Here is a 25774-nt window from a genome sequence, read left to right on the forward strand (position 1 = left end):
CACCCTGGGAAGGGCACCACGGGAATGGCACCACGGGAATGGCACACTGGGAATGGCACCACGGGAATGGCACCACGGGAATGGCACACTGGGAATGGCACACTGGGAATGGCACACTGGGAATGGCACCCAGGGAAGGGCACCCTGGGAATGGCACACTGGGAATGGCACCCTGGGAATGGCACCCTGGGAATGGCACACTGGGAATGGCACCACGGGAATGGCACACGGGGAATGGCACACTGGGAATGGCACACTGGGAATGGCACCACGGGAATGGCACACTGGGAATGGCACCACGGGAATGGCACACTGGGAATGGCACCCAGGGGAAGGGCACCCTGGGAAGGGCACACGGGAATGGCACCACGGGAATGGCACCACGGGAATGGCACACTGGGAATGGCACACTGGGAATGGCACCACGGGAATGGCACACTGGGAATGGCACCCAGGGAAGGGCACCCTGGGAAGGGCACCACGGGAATGGCACCCTGGGAATGGCACACGGGGAATGGCACCCAGGGAATGGCACACTGGGAATGGCACCACGGGAATGGCACCACGGGAATGGCACACTGGGAATGGCACCACGGGAATGGCACACTGGGAATGGCACCCAGGGAAGGGCACCCTGGGAATGGCACACTGGGAATGGCACTCAGGGAAGGGCACACTGGGAAGGGCACCACGGGAATGGCACCCAGGGAATGGCACCCTGGGAATGGCACACTGGGAATGGCACCACGGGAATGGCACCCTGGGAATGGCACACGGGGAATGGCACCACGGGAATGGCACACGGGGAATGGCACACTGGGAATGGCACACTGGGAATGGCACCACGGGAATGGCACACTGGAATGGCACCCAGGGAAGGGCAACCCTGGGAAGGGCACACGGGGAATGGCACCACGGGAATGGCACCACGGGAATGGCACACTGGGAATGGCACACTGGGAATGGCACCACGGGAATGGCACACTGGGAATGGCACCCAGGGAAGGGCACCCTGGGAAGGGCACCACGGGAATGGCACCCTGGGAATGGCACACGGGGAATGGCACCCAGGGAATGGCACACTGGGAATGGCACACGGGGAATGGCACCCAGGGAATGGCACACTGGGAATGGCACCACGGGAATGGCACCACGGGAATGGCACACTGGGAATGGCACCACGGGAATGGCACACTGGGAATGGCACCCAGGGAAGGGCACCCTGGGAATGGCACACTGGGAATGGCACTCAGGGAAGGGCACACTGGGAAGGGCACCACGGGAATGGCACCCTGGGAATGGCACACGGGAATGGCACCCAGGGAATGGCACCCTGGGAATGGCACCACGGGAGTGGCACCACGGGAATGGCACCCTGGGAATGGCACACTGGGAATGGCACCACGGGAATGGCACCCCAGAATGGCACACGGGGAATGGCACCCAGGGAAGGGCACACTGGGAAGGGCACACTGGGAATGGCCACCCCAGAATGGCACCCCAGAATGGCACACTGGGAATGGCACCCAGAGAAGGGCACCCTGGGAATGGCACCACGGGAATGGCAACTTGGGAAGGGCTGGGAGGGAAGGGGACACTGGAAACAAGGGAGGTGTGAGGAGCTCTGGGAGGGTCCAGGGGTGGCACAGCTGTGGGACAGGCTGGGACCAGCAGGGATGGGGACATGGGGACAAACAGGGATAGGGACATGGGGATGTGTCTGCAGGGATGGGGACTCAGAGACAAACAGGGATGGGGACACAAGGAGACAAACAGGGATGGGGACTCGGGGACACACAGGAATGGGGACATGGGGGTGTGTCTGCAGGGATGGGGACACAGGGACAAACAGAGATGGGGACACAGGGACACACCCAGCCCCCCCACCCAGAGCCCTCTGTCACAGCCGCTCCCCTGCCCCCTTCTCCCGCTGCCCCCGGGATCCCCCTGCTCCAGATCAGAGCACAGGGAAGTCCTGCATTATTAATGATCATTTACATAATTTGCATAATGAATGAAGTGCAGGGAATACAGCTCCAAGCTGGAGCCACGAGTGAGGAGGTGACACATTCCCCAGGGCCATGTCAGTGTCACCAACACCCAGGGACACAAGGACACAGATCCTGCCTGGAGCAGCTGGGAGCACCCAGAGCCCATCCTGAGGGACAATGTCCCTGTGCCACCACGTCCTTCCCCATTCCCATCCTCATCCTCATCCCTGGCCCTGTTGTATCCCCATCCCATCCCATCCCAGTCCCCATTTCCAGGCCATGCTGCCTCCAAGGGAAGCCATTTCCAGGGAATCCAGCAGGAGCTTCCCAGCCCTGTCCCTGCCCTTCATGGCACACACATCCTCTGTCCCCAAAAATGGGGACAGAAAGGGGGATTTCAGGAAAAGGGGAATTCTGGGAAGCACAGCAGAATGTGGGATGGGGAGCAGGAAATCCCGGGATCTTTGTTACTGATTTGGAACCATCAGGTGCCCCCAAGATCCGGGATCACCCCAGGATTCTCCTTCCAGCACTGGCACGGCTCTGATCCCGACCCTGGCTCTGATCCTGACTCAGCACTGATCCCAAATTTCTCCAGCAAGGAGCATCCCCCAGTGCTGCACTGGGAATGGGAATGAGGGGCTGGAGCTGCCCTTCCTCCTCCACGGAAGGGGCTCGTGGGCCACAACGGAATTCTTTCCCTCAAAATAACAAGGGAAGAGCTGAGGAAGGAGCAGAATCCTTCAACTCCACCAGCTCCCAGCTCCTCAGAGACGGGATCCCGCTCCGGATCCTCTCGGGCCTCTGACGCTTCCCAAGCCCACCTGCGGGAAGGTTCTGGAAGAGGGAAAGCTCCGAAGGCTGGGCTGGGCGCGCTCATCCCCCCAGGAACGCTGGCGGGAGCGGGGAGGGGACGCTTGGCACCCGGAAAAGTTCTCCAGCACTTTAAAAATAGCAGCTAATCCCGAATCCGCGGCTGTGCCGCGCTTCCCGGGAAGCCGTGACGGATTAATGAGGGATGCGGCTGCAAGTGCTGCAGCCACCGCGCTCCCCTGGGCTTCCCAGAGAGTTCCAGCACAATCCTGCCCAGCCGGGGCTGGAGGGGGCACATCTGGGGCTGCTCCCATCCAGAATCAGCCCTGGAGGGATGGGGGCAAGAATTGCGCAGCGTCCCGTCCCGGAGTACCCTGCGGCATCCTGAGCATCCCAAGGACATTCCAGAGCATTCCTGGGATATCCTGAGCATCCCAAGGTATCCCAGAGCATCCCAGAGCATCCCTGCAGGATCCTGCACCAGGATTCCAGGAGGAACTCCTCCCCGGCCCTCAGTGGGAACAGACAGAACAGATCTTTCAGGGAGAATCCCTTGGAGCAAGGGCCCTTCCAGCCTTGATTCCAGGGATGTGAGCGCTTTGTCCCCTCGCTGTGCCACAGCCAGCACCGGGATCTGGGATGGCTCTGGGCCGGGATCGGCTGTGCCGGGGCCGAGCGCCAGGGACTGACTGATCTCCCACAGGATTTATGGATTCTGGGAGCAGGGAAGGTGAGCCGGAGGGAGGGGACGCCCAGGAACTGCGGGAGTGGGGCTGGAATGCTGAGGATCCACTCCAGATCCCGGCGGGAGCAGCACTGGGACAGCTCCACACTGGGAATGCTCACACGGAAAAGCTCCGGATTCCCATCCCCGCCTCCCAATCCCGCAGCTCCCGGGGAAGATTCTGGAGCCCTTGGAGGCACCTGGCCACTCCAACATCCCCAGAGGTGCCCCCTCATCCCTCGGGAATCCTCCCTACCCCAGCCCCCGCTCCGGGAAGGCGTCAGGCTCCCGAGTTTTGCCGGGAGAGAGGAATTCGGGATTAAACCGGCGCCTGTATTTGCACATATTTATAGTGCTCTGACGGATCTATTTTAGCTGGAAAGCTGGGATGAGCTCCCTCGGGAGCATCCCTGGAGTCACATTTTAAGGGACTTGGCATCTCTTTCTGGTGCTCATTTGCATTTGATATCCATAAAAAAGGCAGGCGTTGATAAAAGGCGGATATTTATCCTATTCCTGGCTTGGCAGAGGAGGGTTGGGAATGGCACCGGGGAGAAATCCAACAAAAAACAGGGAAAATAAAAGCCAGAAGGTCCCGCCAGGATCATGGGATTCTATGGGATGGGATGGTCTTGGGGATGCATCCCTTCCAGAACAGAGCAGGGTGGAGCAGGATTCCCAATGGAGCAGGAGTTTCCATGGAGCAGGAATCCCAGTGGAGCAGGAGGAATTCCTGTGGAGCAGGGATCCCAATGGAGCAGAAATTCCCACAGAGCAGGACCATGGAGCAGGAATCCCAATGGAGCAGGGATCTCCAAAGAGGAGAACCATGGAGCAGGGATGCCCATGGAATAGGGACTCCCCTGTGGAGCAGGGATCACAGCACCAGGAGACATCCCAGCATCACTGGGAGTAGGGATGGAGCCCCCACTTCCCAAAGGCCATCCCAGTGCTGGTGTCCACAGGGGACAGAGACAGGACACATTCCCAACTCTGGGAACAAAGGGATGGACAAAGAATCTCTGACTCCATCCTTGTTCCCCCCAGGATAAACACTCCCACCTTTCCCAGTGTTTGATCCTAGGATTGAATCCTTTAAACGCTGATGGAATTCTTCCTCATCCTCATCCCCATCCCCATCCCATTCCCATCTTCATCCCCACTGTTATTTTGATCCTCATCCTATCATTATTCCCATCCCCATCCCCATCCCTGTCCTGCTCCTCATTCTCAATCCATCCTCACCCCCATCTATATCCCCATCCCCATCCCAGCATTCATTCCCTCCCTTCTGTCCAGTTTGTGCTTCCCCACCTGCTCCCAAGTTTTTAGGGTGGGATCACCCTCCCCAGTCCCAACCTCCCCCACCCCTCCCAGCCTGACTCAAGGCGGCTCCAGCGTTAATTGTGACCCCTCATCCCGGGATGCTCCAATCCAGGGAATGCTCCCGTGCCAGCCTGGGGGATGCTCTGGTGCCGATCCCGGAACCCAGAGGCACCAATCCCAGAACCTCACAGTGCCAATCCTGGGATCCCAAGGTGTCAATCCCAGGAACCCTGCGGCGCTGATCTCAGAACCCCGTGATGCTGATCCTGGAACCCCACAATGCCAGTCCTGGGAACCCTGCAGTGACAATCCTGGGACCTTGCAGTGCTGATCCCGGGAATCCCACAGTGCCAATTCCAGGAACCCCGCAGCGCTGATCCCAGAACCCCGCAGTGCCAATCCCACAGTGAATCCCACAGTGCTAATTCCAGGAACCCCGCAGTGCCAATCTTGGAATCCCGCAGAGCCAATCCCAGAACCCCACAGTGCCAATCCCGCGGTGCCAATCCTGGGATCCGTCAGTGCCGATCCCGTGGTCCCGATCCCAAAACCCCTCAGTGCCAATCCCACGGTGCCAATCCCAGAACCCCACATTGCTAATTCCAGGAACCCCGCAGCGCCAACCCCGGAATCCCGTGGTGCCAACGCTGCGGTGCCAATCCTGGGACCCCGTGGTGCCAATCCCGGGATCCGTCATTGCCGATCCCACGGTCCCGATCCCAAAAGCCCGCGGAGCCGATCCCGGGATCCAGCAGCGCTCCCGGCTGCGTACCTGCGAGCAGGAAGGTGATCAGGCAGGTCTCCTTGGGCAGGAAGAGCTTGAGGCGGGAGCCGCTGAACACGTACTCCACCACGGCCTCGGAGCGGCCGGCGCGCTGCAGGAACGGCAGGAACTGCTTCGCCTTCTGCGTGTCCTGCGGGAAAACGGCGAGTCAGGGACCCCGGGGCTGCTCCTGTTCCCTGTGACACCCGGGCTGTGACATCTGGGCACGGAGCTGAGCGCTTCCAGTTGGGAATGGGCTGTGCGCCCCAAACGCAGCCCAAATCCCAAATATAGCCCAAAACACATCTCCAAATACATCCCAAAACAAATCCCAAATACAGCCCAAAATACATCTCCTAATACATCCCAAAACAAATCCCAAATACAGCCCAAAATACATCTCCTAATACATCCCAAGGCAAATCCCAAATACACCCCAAATACATCTCAAAACACAACACATCTCAAAATACATCCAAAAATCCCAAATACATCCCAAAACAAATCCCTAATACATCCCAAATCCATCCCAAAATGCAACCCAAATCCATCCCAAAATCCCAAAAATACTCTAAAACACATCTCAAATACATCTCAAAACACATGTCAAAATACATCCAAAAATCCCAAATACATCCCAAAACAAATCCCAAATATATCCCAAAACGCATCCCAAATCCACCCCAAAATCCCAAAAATACTCCAAAGCGCATCCCAAGTACATCTGAGAACACGTCTCAAAATACATCCAAAAATCCAAAATCCATCCCAAAATCCCAAAAATATCCCAAAGGACATCCCAAATGCATCTCAGAACGCATCTCAAAATACATCCAAAAATCCCAAATAGATCCCAAAATGAATCCTAAATATATCCCAAAACGCATCCCAAATACATCCCCAATCCAGCCAAAATGCATCCAAAATTCATCCCTAAACCCAGCCTCTAATCCATCCCAAAGCCCATCCTGTCCCTCCCCACAGGGCAGCTGCCTGGATCAGCAGGACAGATCGGGCCCCATTTCCCCATTTTTCCATTTACCCCATCCCTAATGGAGCATTCCGTCATTCCTGGGATCTGCCCTTCCCCATCCCAGCATGGAAGGGCTCCACAGAAATCCTCAAAAATATTAATTAATTGAGGAGAATGTAAGGAGCTCTGCTGGGAGGTATGGGGATCCCCAAATTCCCTCAGGAGAGTGGGGCAATCCCGGATTCCTGCATTCCCGCCAGCATTCCTGGTTCCCAGGCTACGGGGCAACTCGCGGTTTATTTATCCAAGGAAAAAAGGAAAACAAAAACCCCATCAGCTCCCAAAACAACGGCAGGTGTGGGTTTTATCCCGTTTGATCCCCCGCGGAATTCCCGCCCATGCCGTGCGCGAGGGGATGGATCCTTACTCCGGAGATGTCGGCCACCCTGTGGATCGGCACCTCCTTCTTGCTGTGCAGCCCCTTCCCGTTCTTGATGGCCCTGAGAGGAGAGGGAGCGCCGGGAATCAGCTCCGGCCGCAGCAGGATGGGAGCTGGAGCCTCCCCTGTGCCCGCCGGGACACCGGGGCTGTCCCAGGCGTGGAGTGAGGGGAATGCCACACACGGAGGGCACTGAACACACACGGAAAACCAGCGGGATGCTGGAGCTGCTGCCAGGCCCAACGCTGGGCTCGGATCCTGATCCTTGTCTCAGCACAAGGGTACAGGGCTGGGATGCTCCCCTGGGATGCTCCCCTGGGATGTTCCCTTGGGATGAGGCCACCAAGCTCTCTGTCCCCACCTGGAGCCTGGAGTGTCCCCTCGTGCCCCCGGGCCTGGCCTGGAGGGTTGGGAAAGGCTGGAGAGTGCCAGGATTCTGGCAGAACCAATGGTCTGGGATGTGATTCCAGGCTCTCTGAAGAGCTGGGAATGCTGAATGGATCCCCCAGAGTGCTCCAGGCCCTGCACCACAACCTCATCCAAAATCCCAGAGCATCCCACTCCTGCTGCTCCTGGCATTGTCCCAGAGCTGCTAGCTCCTCTGCCTGGTGCCAGCACCATCCTGGATTTGGGATGTGCCAAAGCTCCCAATGGCATGGATGAGCCACCTCCATCACCTGATCCACTCGAGGATCGGGCAGGAACATCCAGCACCTCCACCTGGGGACATCCAGGCTGAACCCCAACCCTGGAGTGTGGCTCTGGCTCCAGGTGCCACATCCCAGATGCCTGGAGTGCCACATCCCAGCCCCATATCCAGCTCCAGGTGCCACATGCCAGCCCCATATTTGGCTCCAGGTGCCTCATCCCAGCCCTGTATCCAGCTCCAGGCCCCATATCCGAGCCCCATACCCAGCCCCAGGTGCCCCATCCCATCCCTGCACCCGGCCCCAGGTGCCAGATCCCATCCCGGCATCCCGGTGCCCCCTCGGCAGCTCCGAGCTGCTGACTTCCTGCCAGGCTCCCCAAAAGGCACATTCCAGGCGCTGGGAAGGAGCCTGCGAGCAATCTGCCGGCCGCCCACCGCCCGGGCGCGGCTGGGAGGGAGCGGGAGCAGCTCCCTCCGGATCGAGCCGCCTTTTCCCAGCAGCCAGCCCTGCCCGGCGAGGCGCCGCAGCCCCCTCCAAGCTGCTCTTCCCGGCTCTCGGCACCGTGCCGGGATCTGCTGCCAAGGAGGAGCTGAGATCCCACCATCCCCGCCGGGCTCAGCCGCCACGGAGCCGCCTCCGGAGGGAGCGGGGCCGGGCACGGAAGGGTGTCCATGGCCACTCCAGAGGGAGCGTGGGATGGGGGACAGGGACACGGGGACACCTGTCCACATGGGACACCTGTCCAAATGGGGAGCAGGGCCGAGCAGGGAAGGGTGTCCATGGCCACTCCAGGGGGAGCGTGGGATGGGGGACAGGGACACGGGGACACCTGTCCACACGGGACACCTGTCCACATGGGGAGCGGGGCCGGGCAGGGAAGGGTGTCCATCGCCACTCCAGGGCCATCAAGAACGTGGGATCAGGGACAGGGACATGGGGACACCCGGGGGGCTCTGGAGCGGGGCCGGGCAGGGAAGGGTGTCCATCGCCATTCCAGGGGGAGCGTGGGATGGGGGACAGGGACACGGGGACACCCGGGGGGCTCCTGAGGCTGGGAACAGCGATCTCTGTGTACATGGGGGGCACCAGGATATGAGATCCTCTGCGTGGGGAGCTGGGCTGTGCACACCTGGATCTGGTGTACCTGAGACACAGCTGGGGACAGACAGGGACATGGGCTGGGACAGGACAGAGGGACACAGACATCTGTGTGGGAATCACCTCGAGCCACAGGGATGGGGCAGGGGGACACAGGACAGGGGACACAGGACAGGGACACAGGATGTGACAGGGAGAGCCCAGGGGACCCCTCAGAGCCCCCAGCCCCGCGCTCACCGTGCCTCAGCTGCCAGCAGCTCATCGTAGTGTGCCGAGCGCTGGTCGTCGTCCTGCCGGTAGCGCAGCACCGTGGCCAGGCCCTTGCTGACCAGCGCCTCCGCGATGTTGCTGTGGGAACGGGGTGGGATCGGGGTGGGAATGGGGCAGGGAGACCCCAGTCCTATCCCAATTCCATCCCATCCCATCCCACCCCACCCCATCCCATCCCAATTCCATCCCATCCCATCCCATCCCATCCCAATTCCATCCCATCCCATCCCAAGGGAAGGCCTTGGAGTGACACATCCCAGCTCTCTGGGCACAATGGGGGACCCAAACTGGGCTCATGCCACAGGGAGAAGCCTCCAAGGAGCACCCCAAAAATCTCACCCCAAAACCCAAAACTCCCCTCCCCTCTCACCCCAAACCCAGCAGGCTCAGCATTCCCAGCCCATGGGAGCCGAGTCCTGGATTTCCCAATCCCGTCACTTTTTTCCAGGAGCAGGGAGTGGTTTGGGAAGGAAGGCACCACCCCCAGATTCCCCCCAAACCCAAGGGGTGATGGCCCCCAGCCCATGGGAATTTCCTTGATTCCACCATCCTATTTTTTTCTGGTAAATAATTTGGGCACCGGTTCGGGGGGGTTGGACAGGGTGACCTCCCCACCCCCATTTCCATGGGAAGGGGCTGGGAGCAGCCTCTCCCAGTGAACTGGGATTTCTGGGATCAGCAAGGGAGGCCTGTGCCAGGCAGGGGTGAATCCACCACATTCCACTGCTCTAAGCAAATCCATGAATTCTCCTTCGCCAGCACTTCCCTAATTCTCCTCCAGTCACCGCCCCTCCCACTAATTCCCTCAGCATCCCCAAAAAGGAGGATCTATCCAGAGGATGGAGGGACTGATCCCTGCCCGAATCCCCGGCGTGCCCCTTCCTGAGTGGGGGGAAGGGCAAATCCAGCACCGGGAGCTGAAATTAGGTCTCGGAGCAGGGGGAGGAATCAAAAATTCGGGATTGGCAAGCGAGGGAATCGCTGCAGCCGGAGCAGCTGCGGCAGCCGGGGAATGCTGAGCACTGGGAATGGGCACCCTGGGGATGGGCACCCCGGGAATGGGCACCTCAGGAATGGGCACCTCAGGAATCGGCACCCCGGGAATGGGCATCCTGGGAATGGGCACCTCAGGAATGGGCACCCTGGGGATGGGCACCCCGGGAATGGGAACCCTAGGGATGGGCACCCCGGGAATGGGCACCTCAGGAATGGGCACCCTAGGGATGGGCACCCTGGGAATGGGCACCTCGGGAATGGGCACCCCGGGAATGGGAACCCTAGGGATGGGCACCCTGGGAATGGGCACCCCGGGAATGGGCACCTCGGGAACGGGCACCCCGGGAACGGGCACCCCGGGAATGGGCACCCCGGGAATGGGCACCTCAGGAATGGGCACCCTAGGGATGGGCACCCTGGGAATGGGCACCTCGGGAACGGGCACCCCGGGAACGGGCACCCCGGGAATGGGCACCCCGGGAACGGGCACCCCGGGAATGGGCACCCCGGGAATGGGCACCTCAGGAATGCTGGGGAAGGAGCAGGAGCTGGGGGAGGCCAGGGAAGGGCCAGGGCGGCTCCCGGCGCTCCCTGAGATTCCCCATCCCAGACATCCCACTCCCCATCCCAGTCAAATCCTGCTCCTCATCCTCAACACATCCCACCCCCCCATCCCAGCTGCATCCTGGAAAAGGGTGTGGAAAAGTGTCCCCTCCCTGGGCCACTGCAGAGCCCGGATGCTCTGGAGCATTCCCAGCACTCCCAGCCTCGAAATCCGGCTGCTTCCCAGTGCCACAACACTTCACTGGGCCGGAAATCCCGGGAAAAGCCCAAATTCTTTTGGGGTTCAGAGGGTTTAAGGCTCAGAATTCCCACGGGGACTGATCTTGGCACCCAGGGAAGGAGGGTGAGGGAGGCAGGGATAATGGCTCAGAGAAGGAATTGCAGCCCATGAATTCCAGCCCCTGCTCCAGCCTGGCTCACGGGGAGGCACCCCCCATTCCCACCTCCCAGCAAAGCTCTGGAATGGAGCTGGAGCTGTGGCCTGCAGGGAAGGAGCATCCCCTAGTTTATCCCAGATCCCACATTAAAGACTGGGAATACAATGGGAAAAATATCCTTAGGCTGGAAAACACCAATTTGGGAACTTCAAGCCAAAAATGTCGATTTTTAAGCTCCTCCCGCATTTCCTTTCCCAAAGAAAGTTTTGAATGGGTTTCATCCCACCAGAGCCGGTGCCCAGCATGGACTGGGATTGGGATTGGGATTGGGATCAGGATCAGGGGTGCCAAACCCATCCCACCCCCCAAACTCCAAATCATCCCAAACTGCAGCACCCGGCCCTGCTGCCCCCAGGGAAGGGATCCCCCATTCCTGCCAGGAATTGCACCTGGAATTACAGCACAGGGTGCTCCTGAAATGTGGCATTAGGGATTTCTAGGAGCTTTTTTTTTTTTTCTGAGGATGATGCAGGATTCTGTGGGATGCTACGGAATGGTGCAGGATGCTGTGGAGAGCTGTGGGATGCTCTGGGATGCTGTGGAATGCACCAGCATTCCTAGCGCAGGGATCAGGCCCAAAGCTTGGAGGAGATGGATGCAGGCAGGGAAATGGGCAGGATACGGGCAGGAATAGGGGCTGGGAGATGAGCAGGGATCCAGGCAGGGATCCAGCAGGGATCCAGGCTGGGCTACGAGCAGGGATCCAGCAGGAGAAGCTGGGTTTGTGCTCCAGCCCCCCCAGTCCCCGTGCCTGAGCTGGGATTGGGGCTGCAGCTCCTGCCCTGGCTCCCGCCCCGGCGCTGCCGTGCCCGGAATCCCAAGCAGGCTCAGCCCAGCCCAGATGCCGGGCGGACACTCCAGGAGGACAAGCCAGGCTTTATTCCCTGCTCCATCCCAGCCTGGCAAAGGCCTCGGGACACAGACCCTGCTCTGTTCCACCCCCGGCATCCCGGGATGCAGCACCGGGAATGGCACAGGCACTGGGGAATATCCTGGGATACAGTACAGGGAATGGCAGTGTGGAACATCCCAGGAATGGTGCAGGCACTGTGGAATATCCTGGGATACAGTACAGGGAATGGCACTGTGGAACATCCCAGGAATGGTGCAGGCACTGTGGAATATCCTGGGATACAGTACTGGGCATGGCACTGTGGAACATCCCAGGAATGGTGCAGGCACTGTGGAATATCCTGGGATACAGTACAGGGAATGGCACTGTGGAACATCCCAGGAATGGTGCAGGCACTGTGGAATATCCTGGGATACAGTACTGGGAATGGCACTGTGGAACATCCCAGGAATGGTGCAGGCACTGTGGAATATCCTGGGATACAGTACAGGGCATGGCACTGTGGAACATCCCAGGAATGGTGCAGGCACTGTGGAATATCCTGGGATACAGTACAGGGAATGGCAGTGTGGAACATCCCAGGAACGGTGCAGGCACTGTGGAATATCCTGGGATACAGTACAGGGAATGGCAGTGTGGAACATCCCAGGAACGGTGCAGGCACTGTGGAATATCCTGGGATACAGTACAGGGCATGGCACTGTGGAACATCCCAGGAACGGTGCAGGCACTGTGGAATATCCTGGGATACAGTACAGGGAATGGCACTGTGGAACATCCCAGGATGCAGCCCTGGGAACGGCACGGGCACTGTGGCACGTCCCGGGAATGCAGGAGCAGCTCTCCCAGCGCTGGGATTAGGGAGCAGGAGAAGGCAGCTCTCCCAGGTTTTGCAGGGAAGGGAAGGAAGGGAAGCGCAGCTCTCGCAGCCCCTGGATCACGGAGGGAAAGGCAGCGCTGCAGCGCTTTGGGCGCTTTCCAAAATAGCTGCTACCGGGAAAAAAAACTGGGAAAGCAACCAAGGGCCTATGACAAATCCTCCCTACGCAGCTCCCGGAGCCGCTGCCAGCCCGAGGCTCGGCCTATCCACAGGGATGTGCTGGGGGCCTGGCCTATCCACAGGGATGTGCCAGAGGCACCGGCACCCCGTGCCCTGAGGGGGAAAAATCACAAATTCTGGCTGCTCTGGAACATGCCCCACTTCTGAACCTTCTCATGGAGAACAAAAATCAGGGAAGGGAAGGACAAACACCCCGGGATACACAGCAGGGATTACTCTTCCAAAGCCACCCCTGAGGCAGCCGGATGGGGAGAACCTCATCCTGACATCCCCCAAAACTGATGCAGCTGTGGGGGGGCAGGTATGGGGGGTCCAGACAGCAGCACCCCAATGTACCCCATAGGATCACAGAGCTGGGATGCCAGGAATGGGGGCAGATCCCAGGCCAATGGGGAGCGAGCCAGCCTCCAGCCCCACGGAGCCCTGGCAGGGTGGGCAGGGCAGGTGGGCAGGGCAGGTGGGCAGGGCAGGGCAGGTGGAGGGAGCACTCACATCCCGCCGATGGAGACGGTGGCACAGGTGCGCTCCGAGAAGGCCGGCACAGTGTCGGTGGCGCTGCTGGCGGGGCGGATGTAATCCACGGAAACGTTCACCTGGAACAGGGAATGGCTCAGGGCTGGCACTGCCTGGACCCTCAGTCAGGGCCCAGATCAGCCAGACAGGCCCTCGTCCTCATCCTCATCCTCATCCTTATCCTCACCCTCATCCTCATCCTCATCCTCATCCTCTCCACGCCCAAATCTCCAGGATCAGACAGCCAGGCCCTCATCCTCATCCCCATCCCCATCCCCACCCCCATCCCCATCCTCATCTGCATCCCCATCCTTATTCCCATCCCCATCCTCCCCGTGCCCACGTTCCCACTGCCAGTCTCCAGCCCCTCTCCGTCTCCATGCCCAGGGAACGGAGCCGTTTCCCAGCGGCTCTGGCACCACCAGAGCTTCCAGGCAGGACAAGATCCCAGCTGGGATCCCAGCACCTGCCAGGTGTCCCCAGAGCTCCATGGGGATCCCGAGGTGTGGTGGCCCCGGCAGTTCCCGGTTTATGGACACGACATTCCCACTGGGACAGGGATGGGAGCGGCACTTCACGCTCCACCAGGAGTGTGCCTCGGAATCAGGGTCTCCAGGAGGGATGGGAAGGTCTGGGGCAGGGCAGGGAGCACCCCGAGCCTGGAATTCCACAGTGCCCCCACGGCTCTGACACAGCAGGAAGGGATTGGAACAATGCTGGCACCCTCTGGGATCCACACAGGGACTGGGAACACCTCTGGGCAGATCCTGCTGGATTCATCACCTCCCACTGCACCGGGGTTGGGGTGAGCTGGGACATGCAGGGATCAGGGAATCCTGGAATGGTTTGGGTGGGAAGGGACCCCAGAGCCCCTGTGCCACCCTGCCATGGCAGGGACACCTCCCACTGTGCCAGGCTGCTCCAGCCCCAGGGTCCAGCCTGGCCCTGGGCACTGCCAGGGATCAGGGGCAGCCCCAGCTGCTGTGGCAATGCCAGCCCAGGCAGGAATTCCTCATTGCCAAGATGCCACCCATGGCTGCCCTCTGGCAGTGGGAGCCATTCCCTGTGTGCTGTCCCTGCAGGCCTTGTCCCCAGTCCCTCTGCAGCTCTCCTGGAGCCCCTGCAGGCCCTGGAAGGTCTCCCTGGAACCTTTCTTCATCCAGGCATCACCCCCCAGCAGTTCCCAGCATCACATCTCACATCTGCAGGCACCATTTCCATGAAAATCCCACCCAATCCCACCCCTCTGCTTCCCCAGGGAAGCTCCATCCTCAATGCTTTCCTGGTATCAGCTGCAACACCCTGAGGCTCTGGGGTAGAGGGGGTGACACTGGGGTGACAGGGGGCCGATGTGGGGATCTTTGGGGACACCCCAGTGCTGCTGCCCTGGAGCTGGACCTGGCCCTTGTGGACTTTTCCCGTTCCCGCTCCTGTTCCTGTTCCCGTTCCGCATGGCCGGAGCCGCGCTGAGCCAAAGGCAGCCAGACAGGCGAGGCAGGAGCATCCCTGAGCCCCTCCAAAGCCTCGGCTCATCCCGAAAATCACTCATTAAACCCACATCAAAATGCAAACAGGGCCGGAGCGTCTGGCAGGGCGCCGGAGCCGCGGCTTTTCCGTGCGGAGAGGGGGCTCCGGCAGGAAAGAGCCAATTAAGGGGAGCGGTTACAGCGATTCCTCGCAGCAAAGCTCCCGTCGGAACCACTGGAGGGGAAAAAGAGACGCCGATTACTCCGAGAGGCAGGTTGGGAATTCAGCTGCTCCAGGGCTTTTGAGATGTCTGGCTCAGGAGCGGCTGGCGTGGGAAACACCTGGCTGGGGATGCGGCACCGGCAACGGGGAGAGGCGGCGGTGGCGGAGCAGCCGGGGGGAACGGGGGATCCTGGGCTCGGGGAGGAGCCAGAGGGACTGAGATAGTGGGATCATGGGATCATGGGATAAGGGGATCATGGGATAAGGGGATCCAGGGGATGGGGGGGATGGGATGGGATGGGATCCATGGGATGGGATGGGATAATGGGATGGGATGGAATGGGATGGGATGGGATGGGATGGGATGGGATGGGATGGGATGGGATGGGATGGGATGGGATGGGGTGGGATGGGATGGGATGGGGTGGGATGGGATGGGATGGGATGGGATGGGATGGGATGGGATGGGATGGGATGGGATGGGATGGGATGGGATGAGGCCACCCCTCAACAGGAAAGCCTTTTATTGTGCCTCACTGTGTCCCGCTGTATCAGATGTGCCCAGGGGCAGGAAGGATCCACAGAGGGATCTGGACAGGTCAGATCCAAGGGACAAAGACAGTGGGATGAGGTTCCACAAGGCCAAGTGGAGCCCTGGCACAGCGTGTGGCTGCCCCTGGATCCCTGGAAGTGCTCTAGGCCAGGCTGGACGGGGCTTGGAGCCACTCGGGATAGGGGAAGGTGTCCGTGCCATGGCAGGGCTGGAACTGTTCCATGATCCCATGAAGTTCCCCCTTGGATCACACCAGCCCCACGGAACACTCCAGACACAGAAAGCTGGGAAAGGCCCTGGGGGTGCCGCTCAGCTGGAGGGACACGGAGCTGCAGGGACAACGCCCGGGATCATCTGAGGGCAGCCTGGGCTCCATGTGACACCAGACGTGGCACCGGCACCCCACAGCCCCGGCACCGGGGACAGCGGGCAAAGCATTCCCGGGATCCAAGGGCGACGTGCCCGTGCAGGGGCCAGGAAGGGCTGGGGGTGCAGGGACCCCCGGCACCCCCGGGCTCCGCTCCCCCCGGAGCAGCCGGAGCCGCGCCTGGGTGGCTCTCCAAGGTCAGCTGCAGTCAGGGTGGATTAAATCACTCCGGCAGCTCCGCTCCCGGGAGCGCATCCAGCCCGGAACGGCGGCACCGCGCGGGCTGCGAGCGGCCACCGCCGCCAATGTCACCCGTGGGGACCTGGAATCCGTGGGGACCCTGCACCCATGGGGACCTGCATCCATGGGGATACTGCACCCATGGGGACCTGGAACCCACGGGGATTCTGCACCCACGGGGGATCCTGCACCCATGGGGACCTGGCACCCATGGGGACCTGGAATCCGTGGGGATCCTGCACCCATGGGGACCTGGCACCCATGGGGATCCTGCACCCATGGGGACCTGGCACCCACAGGGACCCAACACCCACAGTGACCCGGAACCCACAGTGACCTGGAACCCACGGGGACCTGGTACCCACAGGGACTCTGCACACAGAGGGACATTGCACCCCACGGGGACCCTGCACCCCAGCACTCACTGCCTGGGCTCACCAGCACAGAGCTGGGGGTGCCATGACATGGGGGAACAGGATGGGGTCCCCAGGATGTGGCCTCTGGCCTTGTCCCCAGCACCAGGGTCCCAGCGAGGCTGTTCCCAACACTCTGCTCCCAGGATGGGGTTCCTGCCTCACTGTCACCAGAACCAGGGTCCCAGCTCCTTGTCCCCAGGGTGTGGCCCCTGCCACCCTGTCCCCAGCAGGTCCCAAGGTGGGGGAGGCACCCCCGTGGTCCTGTCCCAGTTCCAGCCCCAGTCAGGGCTGGGGGGACACAACGGGACATTGCAGGCACATCCCCTGCTCCAGCCTCAGGACCCCAGGCAGCGGGGACACATCCCCATCCTGGGGGGACATCCCGGGGGCTGCCTGAAGAGGGGGAATGGGGGCTGATCCCGCCGGGAAGGGCCGGGAGCAGCCCCACCTTTGGGATGGGGAGGGCGGGGTGGGTGCCGGTGCCGTTCCCTGCTATTCCCTCATCCCACGGGGGGCTCCGGGGGGCCGCGGGGACACGGGAGGGCCCGGGGGGGACAGATGGGGGGTGGGTGGCAGCCCAGACCTGCCGGGCTAAAAATACGCGGCCCGCCCGCGGATCTCCCGGCCCGGCGGCGTCACCCGCGCCCGGGAATATTTTTACTTCGCCGGCAGCTCGTGCCGGGTGGAAGGGCCGGGGGGGCTGGGAAGGGGCTGCCCGGGGCTCGGGGGGTGCGTGCCCCCCGCGTCCCCCCCGTGCCGCAGGGAGGAGGTTCCCGGAGACCCGGCGGGGCCAGGGGATGGGAGCTGTTCCCGGCAATGTGCGGGGTGATCCCGGCGGGATGGGGGGATCCCGTGGTCCCCAGCACAGCGGGGCAGATCCAGGGAAGCGTTTTCCCCCTGGAGCAGCGGTTTCCCTGCCGAGGGCCGGCTCGTCCCAGCCCCCAGCCCACGCATCCTGCTGCGGGCTGCGGGATTTCCTGGGAATGGCGAGCGGAGCGGGCTGCGCTTCCCTAACGCCCTCCACCTCTCCATCCTCCCGTCATCCCTGCTGGAAAAGGCCGGGATGTGCCACAAGGATGCTCCACAGCAGCCGCGGGAGCGCCTCCGGCACCGCCAGCAGCGGATCCAGCAGGACCCGGCTGCCTCCTCCCTCCCGCTGCAGCGGCCGCCGGAGGGGCCGCGGAGACCCCCGGGGCAGGGTTGACCTTGGAGCGGGATAAGCACGGCAGCGCCGGGCTGGGAGGCGATGGGTGCAGGGAGAGCAGAGGCGCCCGGATTTGGGACGCTCACAGCGGCAATAATCCCGCTCGCCCCTGCCCCTCCCGTGCCGGGGCCAGCCCAGCCCACTGCAGCAGCCGCGCGTTCGTTCCAAGCGCAATCCGGGCGGGAAAATGCGCTCCCGAACAGCTCTCCCGGCTCGGCTCCCTCCCCGGCAGCCAAATCCTCCCCGGCAGCCAAATCCTGCCCAGCTCCACACGTGGAAGCGGCGGCTGACGCAGCCGGCCCCGTGACGCTCCGGAGCTGGCAGAGCCGCCCCGGCTCCGGCGCATTCCCGGGAACGGCACCCGGATCCCGGCCCGGGAACAGCACCTGGATCCCGGCTGGGCACGGCGCAGCTCCCCCAGGGATGGGTCCCCATTGTCCCCAGCCCCGGGTGCATCAAGAATTGGGATCTTCCCCAAATCCCCCCCCGCCCGCCCCAGCATCGCTGCTGTGCCAGCTCTCCCAGAGCTCCCAAGCTCCCCTGAGACGCAGGAAAAATTGCCCGACATTCCAAAAATCCTCCAGTGTGCCAAAGCCTTCCCTCTCCCCGGCACCGGGATGGTGTTCCCAGGGAGAAGGCTTTCCCTGGTCAAACCCATCCCTGTTTTATCCCAGCCCGGGTCCCCAGCAGTGCTGGCACCGGGACTGCTGCTGTTGTAGCCCCAAAGGAGAATCCCTGGAAGCATCTGCGGGGACCAGACAGGTGAATGCCCTGGAAAACCACCGGGAAACCACTCAGGGCTCTGGAGATGGGCAGCATTCCCAGCTGGGATCAGCCTTCCCAAAAGGGATGGGGTGGGAATGATGGGACACAGCGATGGGACAGGATGGCGCACAGGGAGGGGATCCTGGGATTGGACACAGGGATGGGACAGGATGTGACACAGGGATGAGGCACAGGAATGGGACAGGATGGGACAGGATGGGACAGGATGGAACACAGAGATGGGACACAGGGATGTGACACAGGGATGGGCACAGGGATGTGACACAGGGATGTGACACAGGGATGTGACACAGGGATGGGACACAGGGATGGGACACCGGGATGGAACACAGGGATGGGACACAGGGATGGGACACCGGGATGGGACACAGGGATGTGACACAGGGATGGGACACAGGGATGTGACACAGGGATAGGACACAGGGATGGGCACAGGGATGGGCACAGGGATGGGACAGGATGGGACAGGATGGGACAGGATGGAACACAGAGATGGGACACAGGGATGTGACACAGGGATGGGCACAGGGATGGGCACAGGGATGGGACACAGGGATGGGCACAGGGATGGACACAGGGATGGGCACAGGGATGGGCACAGGGATGGGACACAGGGATGGGCACAGGGATGGGCACAGGGATGAGCACAGGGATGGGACACAGGGATGGGCACAGGGATGGACACAGGGATGGGCACAGGGATGGGCACAGGGATGGGACACAGGGATGGGACACAGGGATGGGCACAGGGATGGGACACAGGGATGGGCACAGGGATGGGACACAGGGATGGGCACAGGGATGGGACACAGGGATGTGACACAGGGATGTGACACAGGGATGGGACACAGGGATGTGACACAGGGATGGGCACAGGGATGTGACACAGGGATGGGACACAGGGATGTGACACAGGGATGGGACACAGGGATGGGACACAGGGACGGGGTCCTGGGACGCCCCAGGGAGCCCCTCCTTTCTTCCCCCTGGAGCAGCTGCCAGGGACGGGGCGGCACCGCCTCCGTGCCCAGGGAATTTCCACCCCGGAGCTCTCCCTTGCCGGCTCCGTCCATGCGAGCGATTAATCCCAGAGTTAATTAGGGAAGAGCCGCGATCCATCTCCCGCCCCGGCGCAATTATCCGGAGCGGCTCCGCGGCGCAGCGGCGCGATCGATGGGCGGAGGAGCCGGCCCTTCCGACACGCTCCACGGATTTATTCCACAAATCCATAGCGGCCTGGGCAGCCGGCGCCGGCCCCGGCTCATCCCGCGCCGCCGGGCAAATTCCAGCGGCTGGGAAGGACACGGCGGAGCTGCGAGAGGCTCCGGCACAGGAGCCAAAATCCCCAAACCCAGCCCTTATGTGCGATGAAAATCCCAGCCTGGAAAACTCCCACTGCCCAGGAATGAGAGGGCAAGAGGGAAAATGCATTGCCTTCCATCCCTTCCCAGGGAGCAGGGAATTCAGAGGTGGATTCTCGCATCCCAGCTCCTCTCCCAACAGGAGCTGGAGGAAAAGGAGCCGTGGCAGCCACAACAGGGATGGATCCTTCCTCATCACCCCTCGGTGCTTTCTCCAGAGGGAATTATTTTGGAAAGCAATGTCAGGGCTGACCCAGCGCTCCAGCAGGATGGGATGGGATGGGATGGGATGGGATGGGATGGGATGGGATGGGATGGGATGGGATGGGATGGGATGGGATGGGATGGGATAGGATGGGGTGGGATGGGATGGGATGGGATGGGATGGGATGGGATGGGATGGGATGGGGTGGGATGGGGTGGGATGGGATGGGATGGGATGGGATGGGATGGGATGGGATGGGATGGGATGGGACGGGGTGGGATGGGATGGGATGGGATGGGATGGGATGGGATGGGATGGGATGGGACGGGGTGGGATGGGATGGGATGGGATGGGATGGGGTGGGATGGGATGGGATGGGATGGGATGGGATGGGATGGGATGGGATGGGACGGGATGGGATGGGACGGGATGGGATGGGACGGGATGGGATGTGTCCATGAGGAGCCTCCCAAGGCACAGGGAAAGGATCCAGAAGGATGGACCCCAGAGTGATGGGGATGGACGGAGCTCCCGAGGCAGGCCAGGAACCAGGGCAGGCTGAGCTCCCTGAATGCCAGAACTCCTTGGAATCCCACAGCTCCTTGGAACAGCCAGGCACCCAGGGCAGGCTGAGCTTCCCTAATCCCAGAACACCCTGAAATCCCAAGGTCACCCTCCAAAGGCACCCAGTGCCAGAGCCAATTCCAATCCCTGATGCAACACAGGGCACAGCAACGGCGGATGGCAGAAAACTGGGCACCAGTAACCCCGGAATGGCTCAAACTGGGACCACACTGAGGTGCCAGAACCCCATTCCAGACCCAGTGCTCCCATCATAAATCCTGCCAACACTCCCACATTCTTTTCCAACTCCAGAAAGCATCAGATTTCCCATTAAAAAAATCTCCCAAGCTGCTCTTTTTCCCTTTCCCTATTTTTTCGGACTGCCCGGGCAGGCTCCGAGCTGGAAAGATCCAATTAGGCACCGGAGCAGCCCCGACGAGCAGCAACGGCCGCGCCACAAAGGGAATTGATTTTATTTGACTGTTTTATGAGCATTGGAAAATTGCATCCGGAGCGTTCGCTCCGCTGGTTAACACATTCCTCATTCCCGGAATTGCTCTGAACCAGCCTCGGAAAACAGCCAGGGAAACAAAGGGAGAAGCCAGGCGGAATTCCCGGGAAATGGGGAGGGCAACGCCTCGAGGGGCTCTCCAGGCTTGGGGGCATCCCCGAATTTCCCAAGGAGCCACACAGCAGCACGGGCATCAGACTCATCCCCTCCTTCACTCCCTCATCCTCACTGTCCCATCCCTTGTCCCCTCACCCTCAGCCCCACCCCAGCCTCGCCCCTCCCTCCGTACCTTCTTCCCGATGAGTTTCTTGCGCAGGAATTCCCGGGCCTCGAACATGTAGGGAATGTCGTAGAGGGGCCTCAGCTTCCTGTTCTTGTCCTGTCGAGAGAGGGGACTCGGGTCAGGGCATTCCCAAATCTGTTCCATTCCCCCCCCCAATCCCAACATCCCACAGGAGGAGGTGCCAGCAGCCTCTGGTGCCAGGTTGGACATTCCCGAGTGACAGATCCACGAGGGAAGGGGATGATGGAATTTGGAGTGGGAGCGAGCAGGGTGAACCCCCTGGGGTGTCCAGCCCTGTCCAGGGACATCTCCTGGAGTCACATCCCTGCAAAGGCTGAGCAAAAAGGGGAGACTCCCAAAGGAAACGGGGATTCAACCCAACGCAATCCAACACGACTCAAATATGACCTGAAGTGACCCAGTGTGACCCAGTGTGACCCAAAGTGACCCAAAGAGACCCAATACAACCCAGTGTAACCCAACGTGACCCAACATGAAGTGACCCGAAGTGACTCAAAGTGACCCAACACAACCCAAAGTAGCCCAACGTGCCCCAACAAAAACCAACAAAATCCAACCCAATGCAGCCCAACCCAGACTCTGCTCTGCTCGCCACCACAGTGCCATGGGCATGGCCCCCTCACAGCTGCCCGAGCTGGTGAGGAAATCCTGGAAAAGGGGGAGATCAGGCCAAAACAGCCAGAAATGGAGGAGCAGAGTCAGACAGAGCAGGAGAGGGCGGACACGGCCGGCAGCACTCAGCTCCTCCCTAATGAACGAGGCTTTGGCAGAGTTTATTGTCCTTGACGCTGCTCATTCCCAGACTGCTCCTTGGAGACATTCCCTCCTCTGCCTGCATCGACCAGGGATGGGAACGGGATGGATCCAGAGAGGAGATCCTTGGGAACCCACAGCCAGTGCTGGGGATGGGAATGGGATGGATCCTGTGAGGGGATCCTGGGGAACCCACAGCCAGCACAAGGGATGGGAATGGGATGGATCCCGTGAGGGGATCCCCAGGAATGCACAGCCAGTGCTGGGGATGGGAATGGGATGGATCCTGTGAGGGGATCCCCAGGAACCCACAGCCAGCACAAGGGATGGGAATGGGATGGATCCTGTGAGGGGATCCCCAGGAATTTTGGCACCTCCTGCCCCCACAGCAGGTCCCAAAGGAGATTCCAGGTGCTGCTCCAGCCCCTGGAGCTGCGGGAGCTCAGAACAAGCACGGAGGAGCTACCGTGGCACCACCAGCCCCTCTCTCTGCCCTTTCCCAGGGGAGCACAGCTCCCCCTTTCCAAACTTCCAGCCCCTGCCCACGGGCTCCTGGAGCATTCCCAGTCCCCAAATCGTCGGGGTGACCCCGGACCCTTCCATCAGTGGGATGTGATGGATCCGGGCCCCGAGATGCTCCCGCCCTCCCCAAGGTCACGGCAGAGCTCCGACACCGAGCGCGGCTCCGCGCGGCAAAGCCCTGCGCAAACACTAATTAATCCTCACTAACGAACTCCAAATTTATGGCTTAGTTAAGTGTCTGTCTGGCACAGGCTGTTAAATCCCTAATCCCATCCCAGAGGGCGGGAAGCGGGACAGCAAAGCCCTGGGTGGCCCCGGCACCTCCGGGCAGTGCTGGGGGCTCAGGGGCCGGCAGGGAATTCCTGAGGGAGCCACGGGAGTGGGATCTGAGCCCTCCCCAAAGCTCCTCTGGGTCTGCAGCCACTGGGACCACCCCAAAAAGGGACCACTCCAAAAAGGGACCATCCCAAAAAGGGACCATCCCAAAAAGGGACAACCAGCACAGACCCCACAGCACCACTGCCATTCCTAAGCCATACTGGGATCCACGGTGCCATCCTGCCCGTCCTGGATGTGCCATGGAGGAGGGATCTGAGCCCTCCCCAAAGCTCCTTCAGAGCAAATCACAGGTCTGCAGCCATGTGAGACCACCCCAGAAAGTGGTCCCTCCAAAAATGAGTCACCCCAAGAAGGGACCATCCCAAAAAGGAGTCACTCCAAAAAGCGACCACCCCAAAAAAGAGTCACCTCAAGAAGGGATCACCCCTAAAAGGAGTCATCCAAAAAGGGATGACCATCCCAAAAAAAGGAGTCACCCCAAGAAGGGGTCACCCCAAAAAGGGGGTCACCAGCACAGGCACCCCAGTGCTGTGCTGGGACCCACGGCTGCACCACTCCAGCCCCGTCTGTGCTGGTGCTGACCCAGCCCCCCCATCCTGCTGCTGCTGCTGCTGCTGCAAAATGCCAATTCCCTCTGGGAATCCTCCCCGCACAGGCTGGCAGCGCCAGGAGCAGGATAACGGGAACGTTTACTGCCCAGCCCGGCCGCCCCCTGTCAGCCCCATTAAACGTGGCTCTGTTGTCCCACAGCAGTGACACTCCCAGCGCAGGGAAAGCAGCAGCTGACGGCTCTGGGAAGCCGTTCAAGACCTCGGACGCTCAGCGGAGCTTTTGCAAATAAACACGAGAAATCAATGGAACAGCGGGAAGTTAACGGAATCCCACAGCCGGCAAACTCCGGCAATTTCCGACACGGACAAGGATTGTGTTGGGTCTAACCCATTTTCCGAGGCAGGAGCTGGATCCCAACAATGAATCACCTCGTGAGCTGTGGCTGCTCCATCCCCACAGTGCTCACATCCAGGCTGGACAGGGCTTGGGACAGCCTGGGACAGCAGAAATGTCCCTGCCCGTGGTGGGACTGGATGGGCTCTGAGGTCCCCTCCAGCCCAACCCAACTCATCCCAACCCATTCTGGGATCCCACGATTCCATGAAATGCCAGTCCCGGCTCTCCTCGGCTGCTGGAGAGAGTCATCAGCCACTGAGAAGTTAATTAAGCCCAGGGATCTGAGGCTCACTTAATTAAAGGTGAGCAGCGAGGACGTCGCTCCATTAGCGACGGAGCCGGAGCTGCATCTTCAGGGAGCTGCCGGAGGAGGGGGGCACCCGCTCCCTTCCCTCCTGGAACACGGAGAATTCAATCCCAAACCTGATGGGAATGCTCTGGTTTATGCCAGGCTGGGGAAGCCGGGCAAGAAAGCAACTTTTTGGTTCCAGTGAGGGACGGAGCAGCTCCAGAGCGGGATGAGAGACCCCTGAAAACAACTCCCCACGGCCCAGAACACCCAACAGGTGACAGAATTCCAGCTCTCCTCTCCAATTAACAGCGTTACACAGGGCAGGGCCTAATTAAGGTCTGTTTCCAGGGAAGCAGCAGCCCGTATCCACTGCCAGAATTCCTGGGGGACACTGACCACGGAGTGCTGCCATTCCCAGCTGCCGGGGGTCCTGCTCCCAGCCCCAGCCCCTTCCCACGGGCACAGGGTGGGGGTGATGCTGGATGCAGGCACAGCTGGAGCAGCTGGAAATGCTCCAAGACCCGGGATGGCAACTCCAGCTCCACATTCCAGGGCTCCCCAGGGACTCTGCAGCCCCTGAGGGACCCCAGGATGGGGGGAACCTGCTCCATTCCCCTTGTGGGAGAAGGATTCCACCTGGAGCAAGAGAGGCTCCTGGGAATCCATGGAGTTGCAGGCTCCTGAAGCAGGGAAGGGGCCATGGCTCATCAGCGGTGCCACGCCACGCTTCACCCTCGGCTGAACCCGCCTGGGATGTGCCAGGTGGGGAATCCATCCCGGAGATCCATCCCAGAGGCCTGACAGGGAACAGGCAGCGTCTGGAACACGCATGCCACTGATCCAGGGGTCCTCAGAGCAGGGGGAATGGCCCGATCCCCTTGGGATGAGCCAGAGCTCCCAGCTCCCCATGCAAAGATTTTAGGGTTTGCTCCCAGAATTCTGGGTGCCAACACCCAAGGGGGGTCCCCAGCAGCGCCGAGGGGACCCAGAGCCTGGTGGCACCGTGGGATGGCAGGTGGGGAGAGCCCCCCCGTCCCTGCCAGCGCAATTAGGGAAGCTCATTATTTGCAAAGTAATTAGCAGAGCTAATCAACTCGCAGCGGCAGGGCGGAATGAGCGGGAGGAGAGCGGGAGCTGCCAGCTGGAAACGCCAGGGCTGGGAGGGGACCCGGGGACACTGCAGCCCCCAGGGTGGGGCAGAGCCAAGCACGGGGGAACGATCCCACCCGGAGCAGGAGAGGCCCCAGGGA

At 61.1% G+C, this 25774-nt stretch overlaps 1 protein-coding gene across 1 annotated transcript in view; it reads right to left on the reverse strand.

Annotated features, from left to right (window-relative positions):
• SND1 (staphylococcal nuclease and tudor domain containing 1) overlaps positions 1-25774 on the reverse strand; it is a 75659-nt gene that overhangs the window by 16366 nt on the left and 33519 nt on the right. The window contains exons 11-15 of the mRNA XM_059472057.1: positions 21656-21745; positions 13450-13550; positions 9015-9125; positions 7018-7090; positions 5627-5768 (exon numbers count right to left, since the gene is read on the reverse strand). Of these exons, the coding sequence (XP_059328040.1) occupies positions 5627-5768; positions 7018-7090; positions 9015-9125; positions 13450-13550; positions 21656-21745 (517 nt within the window). The remainder of the gene's footprint in view (positions 1-5626; positions 5769-7017; positions 7091-9014; positions 9126-13449; positions 13551-21655; positions 21746-25774) is intronic.

This window comes from Ammospiza nelsoni, chromosome 5 (genome assembly GCF_027579445.1).
Source record: "Ammospiza nelsoni isolate bAmmNel1 chromosome 5, bAmmNel1.pri, whole genome shotgun sequence".
Taxonomy (NCBI): Eukaryota; Metazoa; Chordata; class Aves; order Passeriformes; family Passerellidae; genus Ammospiza; species Ammospiza nelsoni.